Source organism: Oncorhynchus tshawytscha, linkage group LG10, assembly GCF_018296145.1.
Source record: "Oncorhynchus tshawytscha isolate Ot180627B linkage group LG10, Otsh_v2.0, whole genome shotgun sequence".
In the NCBI taxonomy this organism is placed as follows: domain Eukaryota; kingdom Metazoa; phylum Chordata; class Actinopteri; order Salmoniformes; family Salmonidae; genus Oncorhynchus; species Oncorhynchus tshawytscha.
Window position 1 is genome coordinate 23,205,516 of NC_056438.1, and position 20,668 is coordinate 23,226,183.

General features: G+C 41.3%; 1 protein-coding gene across 4 annotated transcripts in view; it reads left to right on the forward strand.

Annotated features, from left to right (window-relative positions):
* Window positions 1-1,406: 1,406 nt before the first annotated feature.
* The window catches only part of LOC112259969 (multiple PDZ domain protein), a 74,532-nt gene continuing 55,270 nt past the window's right edge, over window positions 1,407-20,668 (forward strand). For 2 of the 4 annotated variants that reach the window (XM_042328360.1, XM_024434690.2), the window contains exons 1-11: window positions 1,407-1,547; window positions 4,635-4,720; window positions 8,906-9,072; window positions 13,447-13,608; window positions 14,033-14,172; window positions 15,058-15,271; window positions 15,812-15,940; window positions 16,308-16,391; window positions 16,606-16,710; window positions 17,294-17,396; window positions 17,699-17,787. In XM_042328360.1, the coding sequence (XP_042184294.1) occupies window positions 4,705-4,720; window positions 8,906-9,072; window positions 13,447-13,608; window positions 14,033-14,172; window positions 15,058-15,271; window positions 15,812-15,940; window positions 16,308-16,391; window positions 16,606-16,710; window positions 17,294-17,396; window positions 17,699-17,787 (1,209 nt within the window). In that variant the 5' untranslated portion in view covers window positions 1,407-1,547; window positions 4,635-4,704. The remainder of the gene's footprint in view (window positions 1,548-4,634; window positions 4,721-8,905; window positions 9,073-13,446; window positions 13,609-14,032; window positions 14,173-15,057; window positions 15,272-15,811; window positions 15,941-16,307; window positions 16,392-16,605; window positions 16,711-17,293; window positions 17,397-17,698; window positions 17,788-20,668) is intronic. The other 2 variants (XM_042328361.1, XM_024434694.2) reach the window with 1 other exon arrangement.

A 20,668-nucleotide genomic window follows, 5' to 3' on the forward strand; every position in this document is an offset into this window, starting at 1 on the left:
CATGTTTCTTGGCCCAAGCAAGTCTCTTCTTCTTATTGGTGTCCTTTAGTTGTGGTTTCTTTGCAGCAATTCAACCATGAAGGCCTGATTCATGCAGTCTCCTCTGAACAGTTGATGTTGAGCAGTGTATGTTACTTGAACTCTGTGAAGCTTTTATTTGGGCTGCAATTTCTGTGGCTGGTAACTCTAATGAACTTATCCTCTGCAGCAGAGGTAACTCTGGGTCTTCCTTTCCTATGGCTGTCCCCATGAGAGCCAGTTTCATCATAGCGCTCAATGGTTTTTGTGACTGAAATGTTCCACATTGACTGATCTTCATGTATTAAAGTAATGATGGACTCTCATTTCTCTTTGCTTATTTTAGCTGTTCTCTTCTGTATACCACCCCTACCATGTAGCAGCACAACTGATTGGCTCAAATGCATTAAAATGAACTTTGAACAAGGCACACCTGTTAATTGAAATGCATTCCAGGTGACTACCTCATGAAGCTGGTTGAGAGAATGCCAAGAGTGTGCAAAGCTGTCATCAAGGCAAAGGGTGGCTACTTTGAAGAATCTCAAATATAAAACATGTTTAGGTTACTACATCATTCCATATGTGTCATTTCATAGTTTTGATGTCTTCACTATTATTCTTCAATGTAGAAAATAGTAAAAAATAAAGAAAAACCCTTGAATGAGTAGGTGTGTTCGAACTTTGACTGGTACTCTATATCATTAATTTATTTGTCCAAAAATGACTGTAGCAACAGCGGATTTCCCCTTTAAGGAGTTATTTCTTAATGATTGAGATCACTGACTTTATTGATAGGCATACATACTGAAGTATATTGAGAAACAATTCTGCATCAGCTTGAATAGGTTTCAGGACCCCTACACTGTGAGTAATCAGAATAACACAGGAGATCAGAACTTCACAATGTGAAGGACAGATGGAAAGATAAAGATGTGTTATCTATGTTTTGACAAATAGATAAGACTGGGGGTACAAGTCTTATCTATTGTTTATCATTCTCATTCTTGCCAGGGAACATTTCTTCAAGCATTGATGTTACCTGCAACATTGTGAAAGTCTGTGTTATTAAGTTACATTGCATTGCATGTTCTGCCTACGCCCGCCCCCAATACCCATTATACTTTTTATGCATGGTATTTGAATGTATGCAATAGCAGACATGCCTTTTGCAATACCCATGATTATACAAATAGACCCCCATATAAAATTGCCCAATGAATATGAAATAAATCACAAATCAAGTCTGTCTGAGTGCAATACTTGAGATGATTGAGATGCAGAACAGCAGGCTGCACTTTAGGCCTGGTTGTCATGGTATCCACCAAGCGGCGCTTGTGACCTCCCAATAAACTTCCACCGTCTCTCCCATAGCTGGTCTCGATCTCAGCTCTCGGTGACGCTGTTGCTGCAAATGTCTATAGAATATCGAGTTACAATACGCCCCATCTTTAAGCCCAGTCTATGCGCCGTTAGCCGGAGTACAACAGGACACGTCCTGTGTAAGCCGCCAGCCAAGGGTCAACGCCTGTGTAAGTTTCCTTCGTTCCTATAATAGTCATTTCAATGCATTTGGCAAGATAAAAGTTAATAAGCTTTTCCGATACATACGTAACGCTGAATTCCGAGTTTGGATTTTGAGCAACAGTGTTGCTATTGTAAAGGCTACGTTTTCTGACGCTGGCGCGGTTAATGTTTCCAACGACATCTGCATTTTCTCTCCCATAGTCTATATTATATGTTTATAGTTTTGTCTGAATGTTTCAAGCACTTGGGCGGTTTCGTTACGTTGTCACAACGTTATACAACTTCTTTGGCGTCTCTGATAATGTCGAATACCTGTTGATTCAGTATCCTGAAGAAGAGATGGAGAAGGAGGGGGAGTTGAGAAAAGCGGATTGTATTCATTGCCTTCTGTTGCCGAGGCGAGGCTAGATTTACAATAATACTATGGAAACGTATAAACAGACCGTACTGACACTTGTACAAACACATTTCAGTTTGTTAAATATGCCTTGAGTGAGCGGTGAACGAAAACTATGCTATAGTGGTGTTATGGATCCATAGGTAGAACTATCCCAGCTAGCACATAACGTTTCTTAGAGCTTGGTAAGAGCCAGTTGCGTGTATTGATGGAGGCCATGGGAAGCCATGCTTCCCCCAAAAAATTACCAAGAAAAAATATATATACAATTTATCTTTCTGCTCTGTGTTTTCATAATTGTCCTTAAATTCACAAGAGGCTGAATGTGTCTCTCCAGAGAAAGCATCTGAGCGAGCGAAACAGCGCCTCTCTGTCTCTGTATGTGTAGCCCATGAGATTGTTGCAGCCTGTAGCATTGCATGCAAGGGAAGCCAGAGAGCATTTGTCCACCCTTGATTAAAAAAAACTATAATATAATAGCCAATCAGCTTTGAGCTAAACTGAGTGAGCTCAACTGTGAATGGTCCTGGCACACCAAAAAAAGTGTCAATGGAAGCCTGTTTTGAATTTGGCTTCGGCTTCACACTAATCACATCACATCTAGAGCAAAACATCAAATGATATTCAACAAATCTAGTTTTTTTTCTCTTGTTGTGTTGTTTTCCTTTGGTGGATAGCTAGCTAAAATAGGCTCTTTCCTAAATTAGCCATGGATGGAGTTAGGGATTTTGACTTGTGGATTTTACGTAATTCTCCGTACTGGCCAATGATTATAACGCCAATTCTGACCCAACCATAAATTCATACTTTGTTCCCCTGAAAGGATGTAAGTTCAGTATGCAGCTAGATGTAGTAGGCTAATGTTGACCCAGCTCATCGTTGCCCATGTATTTTAACCAGGTAGCCTATGACAACAAAAACTGAAAGCGTATTGTATAACTGAGTCATAGACCATTTCTTACAACTAGGGTGAGTTAATCATTACTTTAACAGAACCTTAACAGAACCTTAATAAACAATGTTCATCTGTGGGAATTTCAATACTTCAGCATAACATTTTCTGCAGGTTTCCTCATGGTTATATTTAGTCATGATCTGAGAACATTAAGAAAACATTACATAAAAACCATAAGAAAACATTAGTAACGTTGTAAGAATGTTATTTAAAAACCGATACATTCCGTTCTCAGCGTCAATAAAACTATTCTCGATCTTGTTAAGTGTGTTCAGGTGTGTTGGCCACTCCCACTAATTTGACACACCTTATCTTAATGTGTGCTTGTTTCCATTGAAATTTTCTCAGAATGTTTCTCAGAACGTTTCCGTTTTTCCGGTCAGGAAACATATGGCTTCGTTCCCAGAACCAATTGGAAACCAAAAACGTATGTTCCCACAACTACAAAGACCAAATTTTCTAGCTGGGATCCCTAGAAAAAAAACTTCAAGAAACCATTATCCTATTGACTAGTCAATCTGTTTGTCCAAACCAAGTGATAGGCCCGAAATAAAGCTTGAAGTTGTTTCTATTTTGGTTTCAAACTCGTTTTTATATTGGGTGACAAAAATGGCTATTGTCTGTAAGTTTATAGACATTTGCTGTAAATATAGCCTACTGATAGGCATATAGGCTATTTTATGGCTGATAATGCCATGAGAATCGGCTCTTCAGCATATGCACCTGCACCTAATGATTGAGCTAATATAAGATTTAAGAAAATTAAATAATTAAGATCCTCCCCATACCACTTCTCATTGATAATGGATAAATGCAATTAAAGAAACCGTTTTCTATCAGTGCTTGTGTGGTTTGACAAGGTTACAAAGCAGTTAGTAAGACGATTTACTGTACTCCAACTAAATATGCAATATTTAACTTCCAGGTATTTGTATATCGATGTACCTTTTGATGTATAAAAAATGTCCCAATATAAAAGGAAGACATTTCATTCACATTAGAACATGGACTTCATCTGCATCACTTAACCTTTCAATTTTAAAAGCATCACTGTGCCTTGTTATAGTAACACACAACTCATTTCTTAATGTATTAGTGGATACTTGATTTACAGTAACTGAGATGTGATATGGCTATTGATTCGGCTACTGAGCATAGAAGCAGAACACCTGCCTGTTTGGCCTAACATGCATAGTAAATGACTTTGCCAAGGCCACACCGATGACTGGCGGTGACATGCATGTCACAAAGCCATTGCCAATGTCAGTTAAGGCCCCAGGAATGGCAATTGACAGATGTTAATCCCTGAATAAGAGCATTAGTCAAATACAAAGGCCCCATCAACCTGCATGTGCCTAGTAAATACCTACTTCTTCTAGTAGTATTGTAGCACCTGCACGAAACCTTTGTTCTGTAGTGTAGCAGCTCTCATCTTTAGCATAAAAAAATTATTCAGCATAAAAATGTGTATTTTATATTATGTCCTGTGAAGTGTGACAATTCAGAGAGTAGGCTGCTGAGATGTTTTAATTGTCTGTCAGCCTTTAAGAACACACTGGTCAGAGTGTACTTGGATATAAACACTGAATGACTTCAGTAGCCTATGTGATAATGATTGACAAAAGTAGCATTGCAACAACACTCGTAATGGTTTCATGTTGATGTCATATTCATGTGGTCAAAGGTCAAATAGGGGGTGCTTATATGCAGGGTGTGTAACACATATGTATTTTTTTGCAGGCCATGACTACGTGAAGAGTAGCACTCATCGGTTGATAGGCAGCTATCACATCTACCAGGAATAAAAGACATGATTGAGACAATGGGTAAGTGATCAGTCAATGTGTGTTAGAAAAGTGTTGATTGCTAGTGTTGTCCAAGGTCTCACAACATGAAAACAGGGAGGTGATAATGTTTTGATGAAGAGAGTGAATTAAATTGATGTTATTATTTATTTAGATAATGTTGCTCCCCATCTCCCATAAACAAATCCAGACTAGGCCTCAGTTATTGTAAAATCACCCTATTTCTCTAACAAACACAGACCCTGAGGAGAATCCTTGTTATGCACGCCCGAACACTCCTCTACGAAAACAACAACAAAGTACCCCAGAAGGTACATGCCGTTAACAGAGAAATGTGTCTGTCGAGACTCTCGTGTTATTGGTTTGTTTACTGTCTCTGCACAAAGAGGTGGGCTAGCTCTCAGAACGAACAGTGCTTTGGAACTCGTGCACACCCTATTAGGTGTTAGTCACAGTCCGCGGGCTTTGGAAATTGCCCCGTCCTCCTCAACCGGAGGACGTCAAACCCATCCTTGGCTAACAAGCCGCTTTGAGGAGGCGAGAAGAGCTTATGCAGGGTCGAGCAAGCAAACTATGGAGGACCTTTTTTCTCCGGTTGCCCAGTCCGGACCTGTGCGTCTCTCGGCCGAGCCAAAGCTAACAGCAAATCATTGTTATTCTGAAAGAGAACATCATGTCGAATGGAAGTTAAGCTAAGCCTCAGGGTGGTCTCTCTCTCTCGCTCCCCCCATGAATCATTCACATAGTGCTTCACACATTAGAAAGCACGTTTGGTTCCGTGTGTCAACAGGAGCATGTGTTACTTACAGTAGATAAGACTTTTGAAGTCAATTGTATAATAGACATTCCTTCAACACTCATTCCTTCAACATTCTGCCCCTCAGGGTTGTATTCTTAGTCACCTCCTGTACTCCCTTTCACCCATGAATGCGTGGCCCGCACACGATTCCAACACCATCAAGTTTGCTGACGACAATGGTAATGAGACTGACCTCCTCCCTGTAGGCTGAGATTAGCAGTGTGGTGCCTTGACAACAACCTCTCCCTCAACATCAGTAAGACCAAGGAGCTGATTGTGGACTACAGGAGAAAGAGGGGAGAGCACGCTCCCATCCACATCACTGTCGTGGAGCTGGTCGAGAGCTTCACATTCGTTGGCCTCCACATCACTAAGGACTTAACATGGTTTACACGCACCCTCACATTAGTGAAGAGGGCACAGCAGCCACTCTTCCCCCTCAGTCGACTGAAACGATCCTCCAGAACGTTATACAGCTGCGCAATCGAGAGCATCTTGACTGGCTGTATCACCGCTTGGTATTGCAAATGCACCTCCCTGGACCGCAAAGCGCTACAAAGAGTGGTGCAGACAGTCTAGTACGGGCTGAGCTCTTTGCCATCCAGGACCTCTATATCAGGTGGTGTCAGGGGAAGGCCAGAAAAATTGCCAAAAAATCCAGCCACCCTAGCCATAGACTGTTCACTCTGCTGCCGTTTGGCAGATGGTACTGAAGCATTGGCTCTCGGAACAACAGGCTCTCGGAACAACAGGCTCCGAGACAGCTTCTACCGCCAAGCCATAAAACTGCTAAATAGCCAGACTGCTAAATAGTCAATGAATGGTACCCAAACTATCTTGCACTGACCCTACGCACACTCACTAGACTATATATACACACCATTGATGTATTATTTCATAGTTTTGTTGTCTTCACTATTATTCTACATTGTAGATAATAGTTCAAAAAAAGAAAAGAAAAAAAAGGTGTGTCCAAACTTTTGACTGGTACTGTACATTTTCAAACTCATCCTATACTGCCTGCTGCTACTCTGTTCTCTATTTATTCGTATTATTGTCTATCCTGATGCTTAGTCACTTTACCCTGCCTTCATGTACTTTTCTACCTCAAATACCTTGTACCCCTTCACATTGAGCTGGTACTGGTACCTAAAAAAAATGTGTATTTTATCCCCCTTGTGTTACAATTTTTTATTATTATTGTTTATTGCATATTTGGTAAGCAGTGGAGGCTGCTGAGGGGAGGACGGCTCATAATAATGGCTGGAATGAGGCAAATGGAATGGCATCAAACACATAGAAACTAGAGGTCGACCGATTATGATTTTTCAACGCTGATACCGATTATTGGAGGACCAAAAAAAGTCGATACCGACTAATCGGCCGATAAAAAAAAAATAATAATAATTTTATTTGTAATAATGACTATTGCAACAATACTGAATGAACACTTATTATAACTATATATATATATATAAATAATACATCAATAAAAATCTATTTAGCCTCAAATAAATAATGAAAAATTTTCAATTTGGTTTAAATAATGCAAAAACAAAGTGTTGCAGAAGAAAGTAAAAGTGCAGTATGTGCCATGTAAAAAAGCTAACATTTAAGTTCCTTGCTCAGAACATGAGAACATATGGAAGTTGGTGGTTCCTTTTAACATGAGACTCCAATATTCCAAGGTAAGAGGTTTTAGGTTGTAGTTAATATATTATTTATAGGACTATTTCTCTCTATACCATTTTGTATTTCATATACCTTTGACTATTGGATGTTCTTATAGGCACTGCCAGTGTAACAGTATAGCTTCCGTCCCTCTCCTCGCCCCTACCTGGGCTCGAACCAGGAACACATCGACAACAGCCACCCTCGAAACATCGTTACCCATCGCTCCACAAAAGCCGCGGCACTTGCAGAGCAAGGGGAACAACTACTCCAAGTCTCGGAGCGAGTGACGTTTGAAACGCTATTAGCGCGCACCCCGCTAACTAGCTAGCCATTTCACATCGGTTACACCAGCCTAATCTCGGGAGTTGATAGGCTTGAAGTCATAAACAGCTCAATGCTTGAAGCACAGCAACGAGCTGCTGGCAAAACGCATGAAAGTTCTGTTTGAATGAATGCTTACGAGCCTGCTGGTGCCTACCATCGCTCAGTCAGACTGCTCTATCAAATCATAGACTTAATTATAACATAACACACAGAAATACGAGCCTTAGGTCATTAATATGGGAACTATCATTTCGAAAACAAAACGTTTATTTCAGTGAAATACTGAACCGTTCGGTATTTTATCTAACGGGTGGCATCCCTAAGTCTAAATATTCCTGTTACATTGTACAACCTTCAATGTTATGTCATAATTACATAAAATTCTGGCTAATTTGTTCGCAATGAGCCAGGCTGCCCAAACTGTTGCATATATACCCTGACTCTGCGTGCAATGAACGCAAGAGAAGTGACACAATTTCACCTGGTTAATATTGCCTGGATTTATTTTAGCTAAATATGCAGGTTTTAAAATATATACTTCTGTGTATTGATTTTAAGAAAGGCATTGGTGTTTATGGTTAGGTACAGTCGTGCAACCATTGTGCTTTTTTCGCAAATGCGCTTTTGTTAAATCATCCCCATGCGTTGCATCGATTATATGCAACGCAGGACACGCTAGATAAACTAGTAATATCATCACCCATGTGTAGTTAACTAGTGATTATGATTGATTGTTTTTTTATAAGATAAGTTTAATGCTAGCTAGCAACTTCCCTTGGCTACTTACTGCATTCGCGTAACAGGCAGGCTCCTCGTGGAGTGCAATGAGAGGCAGGTGGTTAGAGCATTGGACTAGTTAACTGTAAGGTTGCAAGATTGAATCCCGGAGCTGACAAGGTAAAAATCTGTCGTTCTGCCCCTGAACAAGGCAGTTAACCCACCGTTCCTAGGCCGCCATTGAAAATAAGAATGTGTTCTTAACGTTAAATAAAGGCGTAAATAAAAAGATTTTAAAAAACGGCCAAATTGGTGTCAAAAATACCGATTTCCGATTGTTATGAAAACTTGAAATCGGCCCTAATTAATCGGTCGACCTCTAATAGCAACCATATGTTTAATATATTTGATACCATTCTGCTCTGGCCATTACTACAGGTCCGTCCTCCCCAATTAAGGTACCACCAACCTCCTGTGTTGGGAAGGGCTCATAAACAAGCATTTCACAGTAAAGTCTACACCTGTTGTATTCGGTGCATGTGAAATAAATACGTTTTGATATCTCAGCAATCCATCCTAAATAAACACTGCCAACAAAATAGAAACACTTGGATGTAGCTATCCCTCTCTTCCACTCTTCTCCACGCGGCTGCCTCCCCATGCGGTCACTGGACTATGCAACACTTTTGCAGATACCCAGCGTGCCTTGCAGGCAGTGGAGCGTCTCCAGGCCAAGCTGAAGGACCGGGGGGAGGTCCCCACCGAGGAGAAGCTCAGCCTGCTCAAGTCAGTTCTCCAGAGCCCCCTGTTCCACCAGATTCTTGCCCTGCAGAAGTCTGTCCAGCTCCTCAAAGACCAGGTGGGTAAGATCAGGTTTTTCTTGGGTGTTGGGATGTAGGATCACTAAGTTAGTCAGCTAACTTTGATGAACAATATCAAATATACAGTGCCTTCAGAAAGTATTCACACCCCTTGACTTTTTCCATATTTTGTTGCATTACAGCCTGAATGTAAAATACACGGAACAAAAATATGAATGCAACATGTTGGTCCCATATTTCATGAACTAAAATAACATTTTCCATAGGCTCAAAAAGCCTATTTCTCCTACATTTTGTGCACACATGTGTTTTCATCCCTGTTAGTATTTATCCTTTGCCAAGATAATCCATCCACCTGACAGGTGTGGCATGTCAAGAAGCTGATAAAACAGCATGATCATTACACAGGTGCACCTTGTGCTGGGGACAATAAAAGGCTGCTCTATAATGTGCAGTTTTGTCACACAATGCAATGCCACAGATGTCTCAAGTTTTGAGGGAGTGTGCAATTGGCATACTGACTGCAGGAATGTCCACCAGACCTGTTGTCAGAGAATTTAATGTTAATTTCTCTACCATAAACCGCCTTAGTGAATTTGGCAGTATGTCCAACCGCTGACCACATGTAACCACGCCAGCCCAGGATCTCCACATCCAACTTCTTCACCTGTGGGATCGTCTGAGAGCAGTCACCCGGACAGCTGATGAAACTGAGGAGTATTTCTGTCTGTAATATAGCCCTTTTGTGGGGTAAAACAAATTTTGTTTGGCCTGGCTCCCCAGTGGGTGGGCCTATGCCATCCCAGGCCCATCCATGTGAAATCCATAGATTAGGTGCTAATATATACATTTCAATTGACTGATTCCCTTAAAAGAACTGTAACTCAGTAATATCATTAAAACTATTGCTTATTGCGTTTGTTTTTGTTCAGTATAGTTTAATTTGAGATTTTTTGTCGCTGGCCTACACACAATATCCCATAATGTCACAGTTGAAGCCTAAATATGTTCAGGAGTAAACATGTGCTTAACAATTCAGATAATAAGTTGCATGGACTCACTCTGTGTGCATTAATTGTGTTTAACATACTTTTTGAATGACTACCTCATCTCTGTACCCCACACATACAATTATCTGTAATGTCCCTCAGTTGAGTAGTGAATTTCAAGAACAGATTCAACCACAAAGTCCAGGGAGGTTTTCCAATGCCTCACAAAGAAGGGCACCTATTGGTAGATGGGTAAAATAAAAGCAGACATTGAATATCCCTTTTGACCTTGGTGAAGTTATTAATTACACTTTGGATGGTGTATCAATACACCCAGTCACTACAAAGATACAGGCGTCGTTCCTAACTCTGCCAGAGAGGAAGGAAACTGCTCAGGGATTTCACCATGAGGCCAATGGTGACTTTAAAATAGCTACATAGTGTAACGGCTGTAATAGGAGAAAACTGAGGATGGATCAACTACATTGTAGTTATCCCACAATACTAATCTAATTGACAGAGTGAAAAGTGTAGCAAAAAATCAGGCACAGCAATTTACTTTTTCGGTTCAGCCTGCTTTCCATCAAACGCTGGGAGATGAATTCACCTTTCAGCAGGACAATAAGCTAAAACACAAGGCCAAATTTGCACTGGAGTTGCTTACAAAAAAAAAAATAACTTTACACTTGCAAACTTTGCTGGAGTTGTGAGCTGGCTAATTGTTTTCCTCTTGGATGTTTTGTTTACTATTGCAACCTTTTGATGGCAAATGTATTTTACAATTCAACATAGGCTAGCTAGTTGCTAAGGGTCGACTTTTCCAGGAATGTTTTTGCACTGCAAGAATGCGATCAAGCAGATAACGGCACTGTTCTTGCACCGCAGTATATTGTCTAGCTATGTAAATTATAATTTCATTTTACTGCTGTTACGTTCATAGCTGACTTGTGAATTGTTATTTTATTATACAGCAGCCTACATACTTTTTGTAACTAAAATAGGCCTACTGGTTGATATGGATCAAAGGGCCCTGCAGCTGCTTATGAACTCTCAGATAGCCTAGAATCTAGAGCATGTTATGACGTCTTGCCTCGTTTTGGTTTGTTGACCCGACAAAACAAAATATAACATTTGAACAAAAGGACAAAACTGGCACTTACTGAGTCTGGCATTAACCTCTAAGCAGTCTATGCTTTGGTTGTTTTTGTACTTTGAGTAAACTATCCCTTTCAGAATGAGGGTTAGGATAGGCATCACTCTAACCCTTACAGGGGGTCATAAACATGACCCAATAAAGTAAACAGACTTAACCTCAATCCATCTCTGGTTCCAACTCCCTAACTTGTCTTTAAGTTTTTGTTCACATTGTAGATAAATGTGTTAATGGCATAGCTTCAGACTCAGGATTGACCGTGCATGGTCTTTGCTACGACAGTATTATTATGTCTGGTAGTTAGAATGAAAGAAATGACTGCTACCTATTTCAATCTTGATTTGGTCTGCATTGAATCCAATTGAATTATTAGGGCTCCAGACAGATTGAGCTTTTCTTCTTCTCCAATCATGTATTACTGTTCTCATATTGCAGTCCGAGCTCATCTGGGCACTTTTAATAAGGTTCCATAAGCAGACAGTACCAGGAAAAGCCAAAAGGCCTCCTCGGCTTATCCAGGGCCCATGAGAAATGTAGATTTGTTTTTGCCCAAGAAAGAGCTCTGGTTAGGTCACTGTGGGAAGGGGCCAGGGTGAGTGCTTGAGACAGAAAATATGTGAGCTATGCAGTGGGAGGCAGGGGGGCTGCTACATCTTTTTTTCCTTTTTTTTTTCAACCCTGAAGGGATTCAGATGATAAAATCCTTGCAGGCATTTTTTTGTGCGCCAGTGCTTTATAGCTTATTTCAGCAGTGTCACATTCCTTACCACAATGTAGCAATCCAGTCCACACCGTATAGCCTGGGTACCTGTGTGTGCGGCATGCTAAACTATTGCTCTTCCGCCCTAATGTTTTCAAGCTAATATACATGAGTGATGGAGTCTATGTTTATAGATAAAGTGAATCAAAGAAGACATGAAATAATATAAATTACATTTAGAGGAACAGAGATTAAGCTGAGATTTTGCAATACAAATAGACTTCCTGGCTTCCTTAGGCGAAACCAATTTGTAGGAAAGCTGTAGTTGGTGTTTTTGTTGTCAGTCAATGCCTAGACCCACACATAGTCTGTCTGTCTACTCCTGCCAGTAGCGCCTAGCACTGTCAGTGTCGCTATGGCGACGGCGCCTGCTCGCAGAAGAGAGAGGCTGCCGCTGTGTGAAGTGGGGCAGAAACAATTTCTTAAATGTGCAAGAACCAAACTGGAACTTTAATCCTCTTAGCCCGGCTGGCTAACAAAGCTTGTGTATGGGACAGCAACTTGAGCGCTACGCTAAGTTAGCCGAGCCTGCAGGGTTTTTCTCTTTACAAAGGCTAAAACCTCACCATAGGCTACTGGCTGGATGATATGTCAGCTAGTGTCAAAAATGCTTCTTCAATATGCTAAGCACACAAGCACAATTTCAAACGGGCAACCGAAGCCGAGGATGCTATATTTCAAACAAAGTGCTCATGAAGCAATGCGCTAGTCCTTTTGGATCACATTCAAACTAATCATAAACAAACATTAGAGCCAATAAGCAAATGAGATTCAAAAACATAGTTTTACACATTGTCTAATTCATGTAATCCATTAGTCTCAAAACCACAGCGGTTGCGGCCCAGTTATTGACTAGCATATCAAGGCATCCAGATGGCTATGATGGAAATATTACATTGGTGGCAGAGTCATTGTTGGATCAGCTGAAAGGCTATTATCTCTGAAGGATTAGACTGCTATAGATCCAGCTAATCACGGTTGGGTAACGAGCTGGCCTGCCTCCCCCGCTCCTAGACTTAGTTTGATTTAGGGAATTCACAAAATTAGCCTTTGTTTATTTTAACAGCAGTGATGGCAGGTTTTTGGTTAGAACTTGATTGGATCGGCTTGTGTGGCCTTATTTGGGATATTAGTGATACTCACTCAATGCATGTGCGTAACAATGTGACAAGTAAACATGGTTTGTGTTGATATATTCAAAAATAAAGCTGTCATTTTGTGGATTAAGTCTGTTTCTTGCTAGATGTATAATTCCTACCATCACAACATTGAAAACATTTGATTTCAAATAATTGCTTATAGTGTTTGTGATCATGTCTCTCTAACTTCAATCGAACAACTGCAACAAATTCAGTAAACAGCACTTCAAACTATAACAGCCAACAGCTTTTAGCAGCTGCTCTTTCTTATAAACAATACTGAGTTTACACAGTACACAATATATCAATATGTTGCAAAACCTAGAATTCTTGAATGCAACACTTGACTGTATTTCCATTGATGGTTTCAGGGTGGTGTCACATCATCACTTAGCGATGACCTGAGTGAATGCTACACATCAGCCCAGGCCAATGGTGGCCATCTTGCCTACCCAGAAGCCTCCACTAGTACACAGGTCAATGGGAAGCAATCGCCTGAGGAATTTGAGCACATCATTCGCTCCATGGCTCAGGTAAAGACACGTTTGGATAAAACGCAAGCATTTCATACATTTTGAGTTATTTCATCACAACAAGTAACTTTCTTATAGATTCACATATATTAAGAGGTACATATTTCATTATAATGTTGATTGTTTTTGTTTCATATGTTGTTGGTGGAACTATTTCTCTACATCCCTAGACTGTAAAAAATCTCCAGAAATGTATCTTGATAATCACAAGCAAGTCTGGTTACACTCCCGGTCAATCTAGCTAAATATTCAAAGACATTCAAAGACAAGTGAGCACTACACTACACTGTGTTCAGTGTACACTCTTGAGTGACTTCAGGGGAGAGAGTGTGACTTTGCTGCTCTGGGGGGGGTAAGAAGGAGGGCTAACGTGGAGAGTGTGTGATGTATATGGGTACATTTGTGTGTGTGTGTGTGTCTCTAGGGGCGCTACGTGACGCACATGGAGCTGGTGAAGCCACTGTCTGGGGGTCTGGGCTTCAGCGTGGTTGGCCTGAGGAGCGAGAACCGCGGGGAGCTGGGCATCTTCGTCCAGGAGATCCAGCCCGGGAGCGTGGCCCACTGGTATGGGAAAGTTAACAAGGGTCATCCCCAGCAGATAAATCTGGTTGAAATGACATCATTATAACCAGAAAGCCAGTTTTGCCTACTGGGTCAACCGTTGATTATCTAATGTGTTAGTGATGGGCTGGAACAAAATGCATTCCCACCCTGTGCTGGGCAAATCTGGTTGTAATGAAGTCATTAAAACCAGAAACCCGTTTTTGCACATTCCAGCTGAATCAACAGTTGATTATCTGATGTGTTAGTACTGGTCTGGAACAAAAGCCTGCCCACCCTGCATCTCCCCAAGACCATAGTTGGTGGCTACTGTCTTTTTCGACCTGCATCTTTTCAACAGTGAGATTATCCTCAGTTCTAAGCCTTACAGCCCATTAGATAATCAACTATTCAATAATGAATTTAGTTGCACTGAAGCCGCGTCCTAATGAACTATGTTTGACCTCGAGTCATCAATGAAAACTTAACAATATAAGTCTTTAAAGGGATAATTCACCCAAAATTACATATTGGACAAGACTACTAAAATATTACCACTTACACCTGCAATATGTAACTTTTTGGGCGACTTGACCTAATTCACTTACAAATGTGTGTTATAGATCTCTCATTCTCATTGAAAGAAAGTTTAAGAAGCAGTAGATCTGTTCTATCTGTGCTATATCTATGCTTCAATATTTGTGATTATGGAAAATATATTACACAGCAGTTTAGATGCTACAATAATTCTCTACACTATACTTGCTTGTTTTGTCACATAAACTGAAATTAAGTGAACTATTAGAATTTTAGCAACCAGGATGCCATACTGTAATTTTGGTGAACTATCCCTTTAATTGATGTCTTGTGGGAATATTTTTTATCATGAGAATCCTCCTGTTCCCACAGCGATGGGAAGCTGAAGGAGTCAGACCAGATCTTGGCCATCAACGGTCAACCCCTGGACCAGACAGTGACCCACCAGCAGGCCATAGGCATCCTGCAGAGAGCATCTGAGTGCGTGCAGCTCACTATAGCCAGAGGACCCATTCCTCAGCTGGCCAGCCCAGTGGTGTCCCGTACCCCCTCCGCTGCCAGCACCCTGTCTGCCCACTCCAGTGCGGTGAGGGGAGTGCACACACAGAAGCTTGTGGAAGCATACACGTATATAAACACATTAGCACACACATGCACACTCACATTCTGTATACACACACACAAACACACACACACACAAACTATATTGTCTCACATTCCTGGGGGAGCTAGCGTAATGCCTGACCTCTCTAGCGTGATGAGGAACACAGACACAAAAGCACCCCTTATACACAGACGGTTGCATAATGTTAGTTCACTGGGGCACACACACAGCAATATTGAAATTCCTTCTTTGAGCACTTAACATATTCCTTCTCGCTCCTTGTGGCACAAAGAGCCTCAACGATGTATCTCTATCACCCTGTTCTGTGTAGTTTTCTTGACATCCTCCCAGGTGGTTCCTGGAATGATGTTTCTTCATTTCCTCTTCATTGGTCCTAGTTGTTCTCCTTGGACGGCATACCTCTCTTTTACCCTGAGGGTTACACCCTGTATATAGTAACCGTCCTGTAGTGAATGTTTTGAGATCCATATCTGACGCTGTGCTCTCTGTGTCCCTCCTTAGGCCCACTGGAATCATGTGGAGACCATGGAGCTGGTCAACGACGGGACAGGCCTGGGCTTTGGCATTGTGGGAGGAAAGACCACCGGTGTCATTGTCAAAACCATCCTGCCTGGAGGCATCGCTGATCAGGTGACTTCAATGTCATGGATGCACCACGCATTGGTATTTAGAGGATTTGCAAGCAGGAACCAACTGGGTCGAAAATGGTTTGAATCAATGTTTTTTACACGTTATTTCAACAACAACAACAAAAAATCCATGTGATGATGTTGAATTAACGTGGAAAACTGATTGGATTTGCAAAAAGTCCTCAATGTAAACATTTCCCTAAATTCAATGTCAGGGTGACATGTTTGGTTGAATTCACATTACTTGACATCTCAACCAAATTTGTATAAAAAATAAATGTTGAACTGGCATCTGTGCCCAGTGGGGAAGCTTGGTTTTTGTAAGCCATACCTACTAGTAATAACCAACTTTCCTACCTTGTACTTAGGATGGGCATCTGCGCAGTGGGGACCACATCCTCAAGATTGGGGACACTGACCTATATGGCATGGGAAGTGAGCAGGTGGCTAAGGTACTGAGTTTTGTATTGAATTGACTACTGATAATGAGACTTGTCTGAGACTTTTAGACATACAACATTGAGACTTGACTGAGTCTTGACAAAAACTTCTCAACTTTATCCCCATTGTCCTGCTTTTTCTATGGTTCTATACAGTATAGCCCTAAGTGACAAGTACAGTATTTAGTGTGTAATGCTGGTCTCAGTTGTATTGTGATTGGTCCAGGTCCTGAGGCAGTGTGGTAACCGAGTGAAGTTGGTCATCACCAGAGGCCCTCCAGAGGAGACCGCCATCGTCCCAATGGTGTTGCCCACGGTCACAGAGCAACAGGTACGACAAGACAATAGTGTGGGTGGTTGGTTGGGTGGATGGGTAGGGGAGAGATGAGGTGGTTTTATTAGGTTTGTTTCCTTAAAATGATATATTTACTAATGACTAGGATAAAGGGCACGTGGTTCTGTCTCTCTTTTGTTCCAGCTCTCTTCCCCTCAGAGATAGGTATCCGATGAGAATAATTTGTGACACGTAACATCATCTGTGACTCAGCCTCAGAGGTCACAATGTTCCAAAAGGCTAACAACTGGAATTCGCTGTCCATTATCAAGCAGTATTAACCATGAACCTTATCAACATTCCATGACTCACACTCCCAAACTAGATTGTATATTCTTCTCTGTACACAGTCTCAGTACCCCATTGCTTGATGAATTTTTAGTTGACATTCATCAAATAAATAACATAACTCATCTGGCTGACAGAGTTGATGCATAGGTGAGGAATGCTTCTTGGTAAATTGGTAACAGCACGTGGAATTGGGGGAATTCGGCACCCGCGACTCGCCCCCTCCACTGTGCTCTGTCAGCCATTTTGTATAATGTAGAAGCTGACTCACTCTTCCTCTGTCTCTTCACAGGGATACGAGGAAGAGGAGGCCGAAGCGTTTGACGTTGGGCTGACCAAGAACGCCCAGGGTCTGGGAATCACCATCGCCGGCTATGTGGGGGACAAACATTCTGGTAAGACTTGGCAGCATTGTTTACTACTGGAAATAGTTTGGTTTTATTTATTTTCTAACTTATTCACTCTGCTTGGGATGAAATGAAACCACTTGGGAAGGAATTTACTTTAAAGAGTCCCATAGAATGTCTGGGGCAAAGAGCTATGTAGTGACACTGCCTCTTCTAGGGAAATCTGACTTCTCTAGAACACTCAAACTGCAGATACAGTTAAAGGGCGTCGCTTGTACTGTATAAAGGATACTGCTTGTTTTAAGAACGTTATCCACACATGGTCATTGTGTCTATTTTGACATTTTCAGAGCCCTCTGGTATTTTCGTGAAAAGTATAACTAAAGACAGTGCGGTAGAGCAAGACGGCCGGATCCATGTTGGGGACCAGATCATAGCCGTAAGTGTCTTAGACCATCCTCAACTTTTTGTTTTGTTGTTGTATTTTTTGGTTATTGTAAATTTAAAAAATATATTTTCACTCTCTGGCGTGAACAGATAGAGTGATGGAGGATGACAGTGGGGAGAGATGGATAGAGCTTGTGAAGTCGGACAGATTTGAACCTATGCCAACACTAGTGGCCCTAAGCGCTAGACCACCCCAAGCCACACCCTTCAGATGTTTTATCGGCTGTTATGTCAATTTAAATTCCATGCCAAAGTATAAAATAAAGTGTGCAAGGATATTTGTCTCTCATTTTGAATAATATGGAGCTTTATCTATAGATAATGTGGGGAGATATTAATATCCCATATTTGAATAATTTATCTTCAGCTGAGATTTATACACACTGTTCCAAGGCCGTTACGGTGACCGTATTACCGCCACACCGGCGGTCATGGAGGCAGTCAAATTCCATGTGACCATTTAGTCACGGTAATTAGGCTTCTCCAAGCTCTGATGCTGCTGATGGTCATTAGTAGTCTACCAAACTTGATAACTGTCTGGTACTCAACGTTCTATTGTACCTCTAATCACTCTGACATCAATGCAAATGTAATCAAAAATCTAATCAAATACTTAATGAGAGTCCATTAGCTCATGTTGTGCAACATTTCTATAGGCTATGCAATTGAGTGAGAAAACAGAGTGATGGCCTCTATTAAAAATAGTATTTTCCCATCAGCTTTCTATAGGCTAGGCCTACTGTATTTATTTCTCAACTTTTCTAAATGTAAGCACATTGCTTCTCTTTACAACAGGAATATAGCCTACGTGGCTGGCATTGAAAATGAACCACAGGAAAAGCGTCCCCCATTCGCTATTTTCGAGACGGGTGCATGAAAACGGTCCATTCTAAATCAAAACAAATTTCACACATACAGTACCAGTCAAAAGATTGGGCACACCTACTCATTCCAGGATTTTTCTTTATTTAAAAAAATGTCTCATTGTAGAATAATAGTGAAGACATCAACATTATGAAATAACACATATGGAATCATGTAGTAACCAAAAAAGTGTAAAACAAATCAACGTATATTTTGTATTTAAAATTCTTCAAGGTAGCCACCCTTTGCCTTGATGACAACTTTGCACACTCTAGGCATTCTCTCAAGCAGCTTCGTGAGGTAGTTGCATCCTGGATTTGGTCTGTCTTCAGCTGTAGCCTGTGTGAAAGACCCGATCACGTGACTGCATTGGCTATTAAGAATTTAGCTATCCTAGACAGCCATGTGAGTTAGAGGTGCTTCGGAGCAGATATGCGGAAAAAGGTAATTATTATATTCAACCCAAGGGCACAACGGCCACTGGAATTTTTTTAGAGGGCATTACAAAGGGGATGCCGCCCGGAAATTGCTTGTCAAATTGTGAATGAGAGACTGATGAAATGTGTGCAGCCTGCGCAAATAACAAAGCAGAGTTCATGCTTTTACATGCAACTTTTTTCAAATCATCATTAGTCGCATAATGCAGCCTTAGAATGTGTAAAAAATACAAACGTTGGGCTATATGTTTTGATCACAACTAAAGCATAAATAACTATAAATTAAGCATATAGCAAGACCTGTTTCTTTGTTAACTTCTCAACACAGAATAGCCACATGTGCACACTCTCTCAAATCTTCTGGAGAAAACATTTTATTTTATTCAGCTATGTTCAATTGTATTCTTCATACTATAAATTAATGCCACGGAAAGCAATTCTTGTCTGTTAAATGAACTAGTGTAGGTCACAGCCAGTTGGCATAGCCGGATCAGGACCTAACATAAGGACAACTCTGAGTATACTATTCTGTTCTTCTGAAATAGACTACATTTTCTTTATATCATGTTTCTTTAGACCTGTCTAAAGTACATTATGGATTTATTGGGATGGTATAGGCTATATTACATTGATTTATTATACTTTTTTTAAATGTAGATGTTCCAAAGGTAAGAATGAGTGGCTTGTAGACAGGAAATGCAACATTTTTTAAAATATTCATGTAACGGTTTTCTAGTGGTGATGAAGGAGAGTCGGACCAAACTGCAGCGTGTCGATTGCGATCCATATTTATTAAACAAAACGTAAACACGACTAAACACTAAACACGACTAAACACTAAACACGACAAAAGAATAAACGTAATGAAAACCGAAAACAGCCTATCTAGTGCAAACTAACAGAGAGTACAAGTAAGACACTAAGGACAATCACCCACGACAAACTCAAAGAATATGGCTGCCTAAATATGGTTCCCAATCAGAGACAACGATAAGCACCTGCCTCTGATTGAGAACCACTCCAGACAGCCATAGACCTTGCTAGACAACCCACTAAGCTACAATCCTAATACCACCACCAAAACCCCAAGACAAACACACCACAATTACAAAAACCCCATGCCACACCCTGGCCTGACCAAATACATAAAGATAAACACAAAATACTTTGACCAGGGCGTGACAGAACCCCCCTAAGGTGCGGACTCCCGAACGCACCTCAAAACAATAGGGAGGGTCCGGGTGGGCGTCTGTCCATGGTGGCGGCTCCGGCGCGGGACGTGGACCCCACTCCTTTAATGTCTTAGTCCCCTCTCCCTTCGTCCCTGGATAGTCCACCCTCGCCGCCGACCATGGCCTAGTAGTCCCCACCCAGAATCCCACTGGACTGAGGAGCAGATCGGGACTGAAGGACAGCTCGGGACCGAGGCAGCTCGGGACTGAGGGGAAGCTCGGGAGTGAGAGAAAGCTCAGGAGTGAGAGGAAGCTCAGGAGTGAGAGGAAGCTCAGGAGTGAGAGGAAGCTCAGGAGTGAGAGGAAGCTCAGGAGTGAGAGGAAGCTCAGGAGTGAGAGG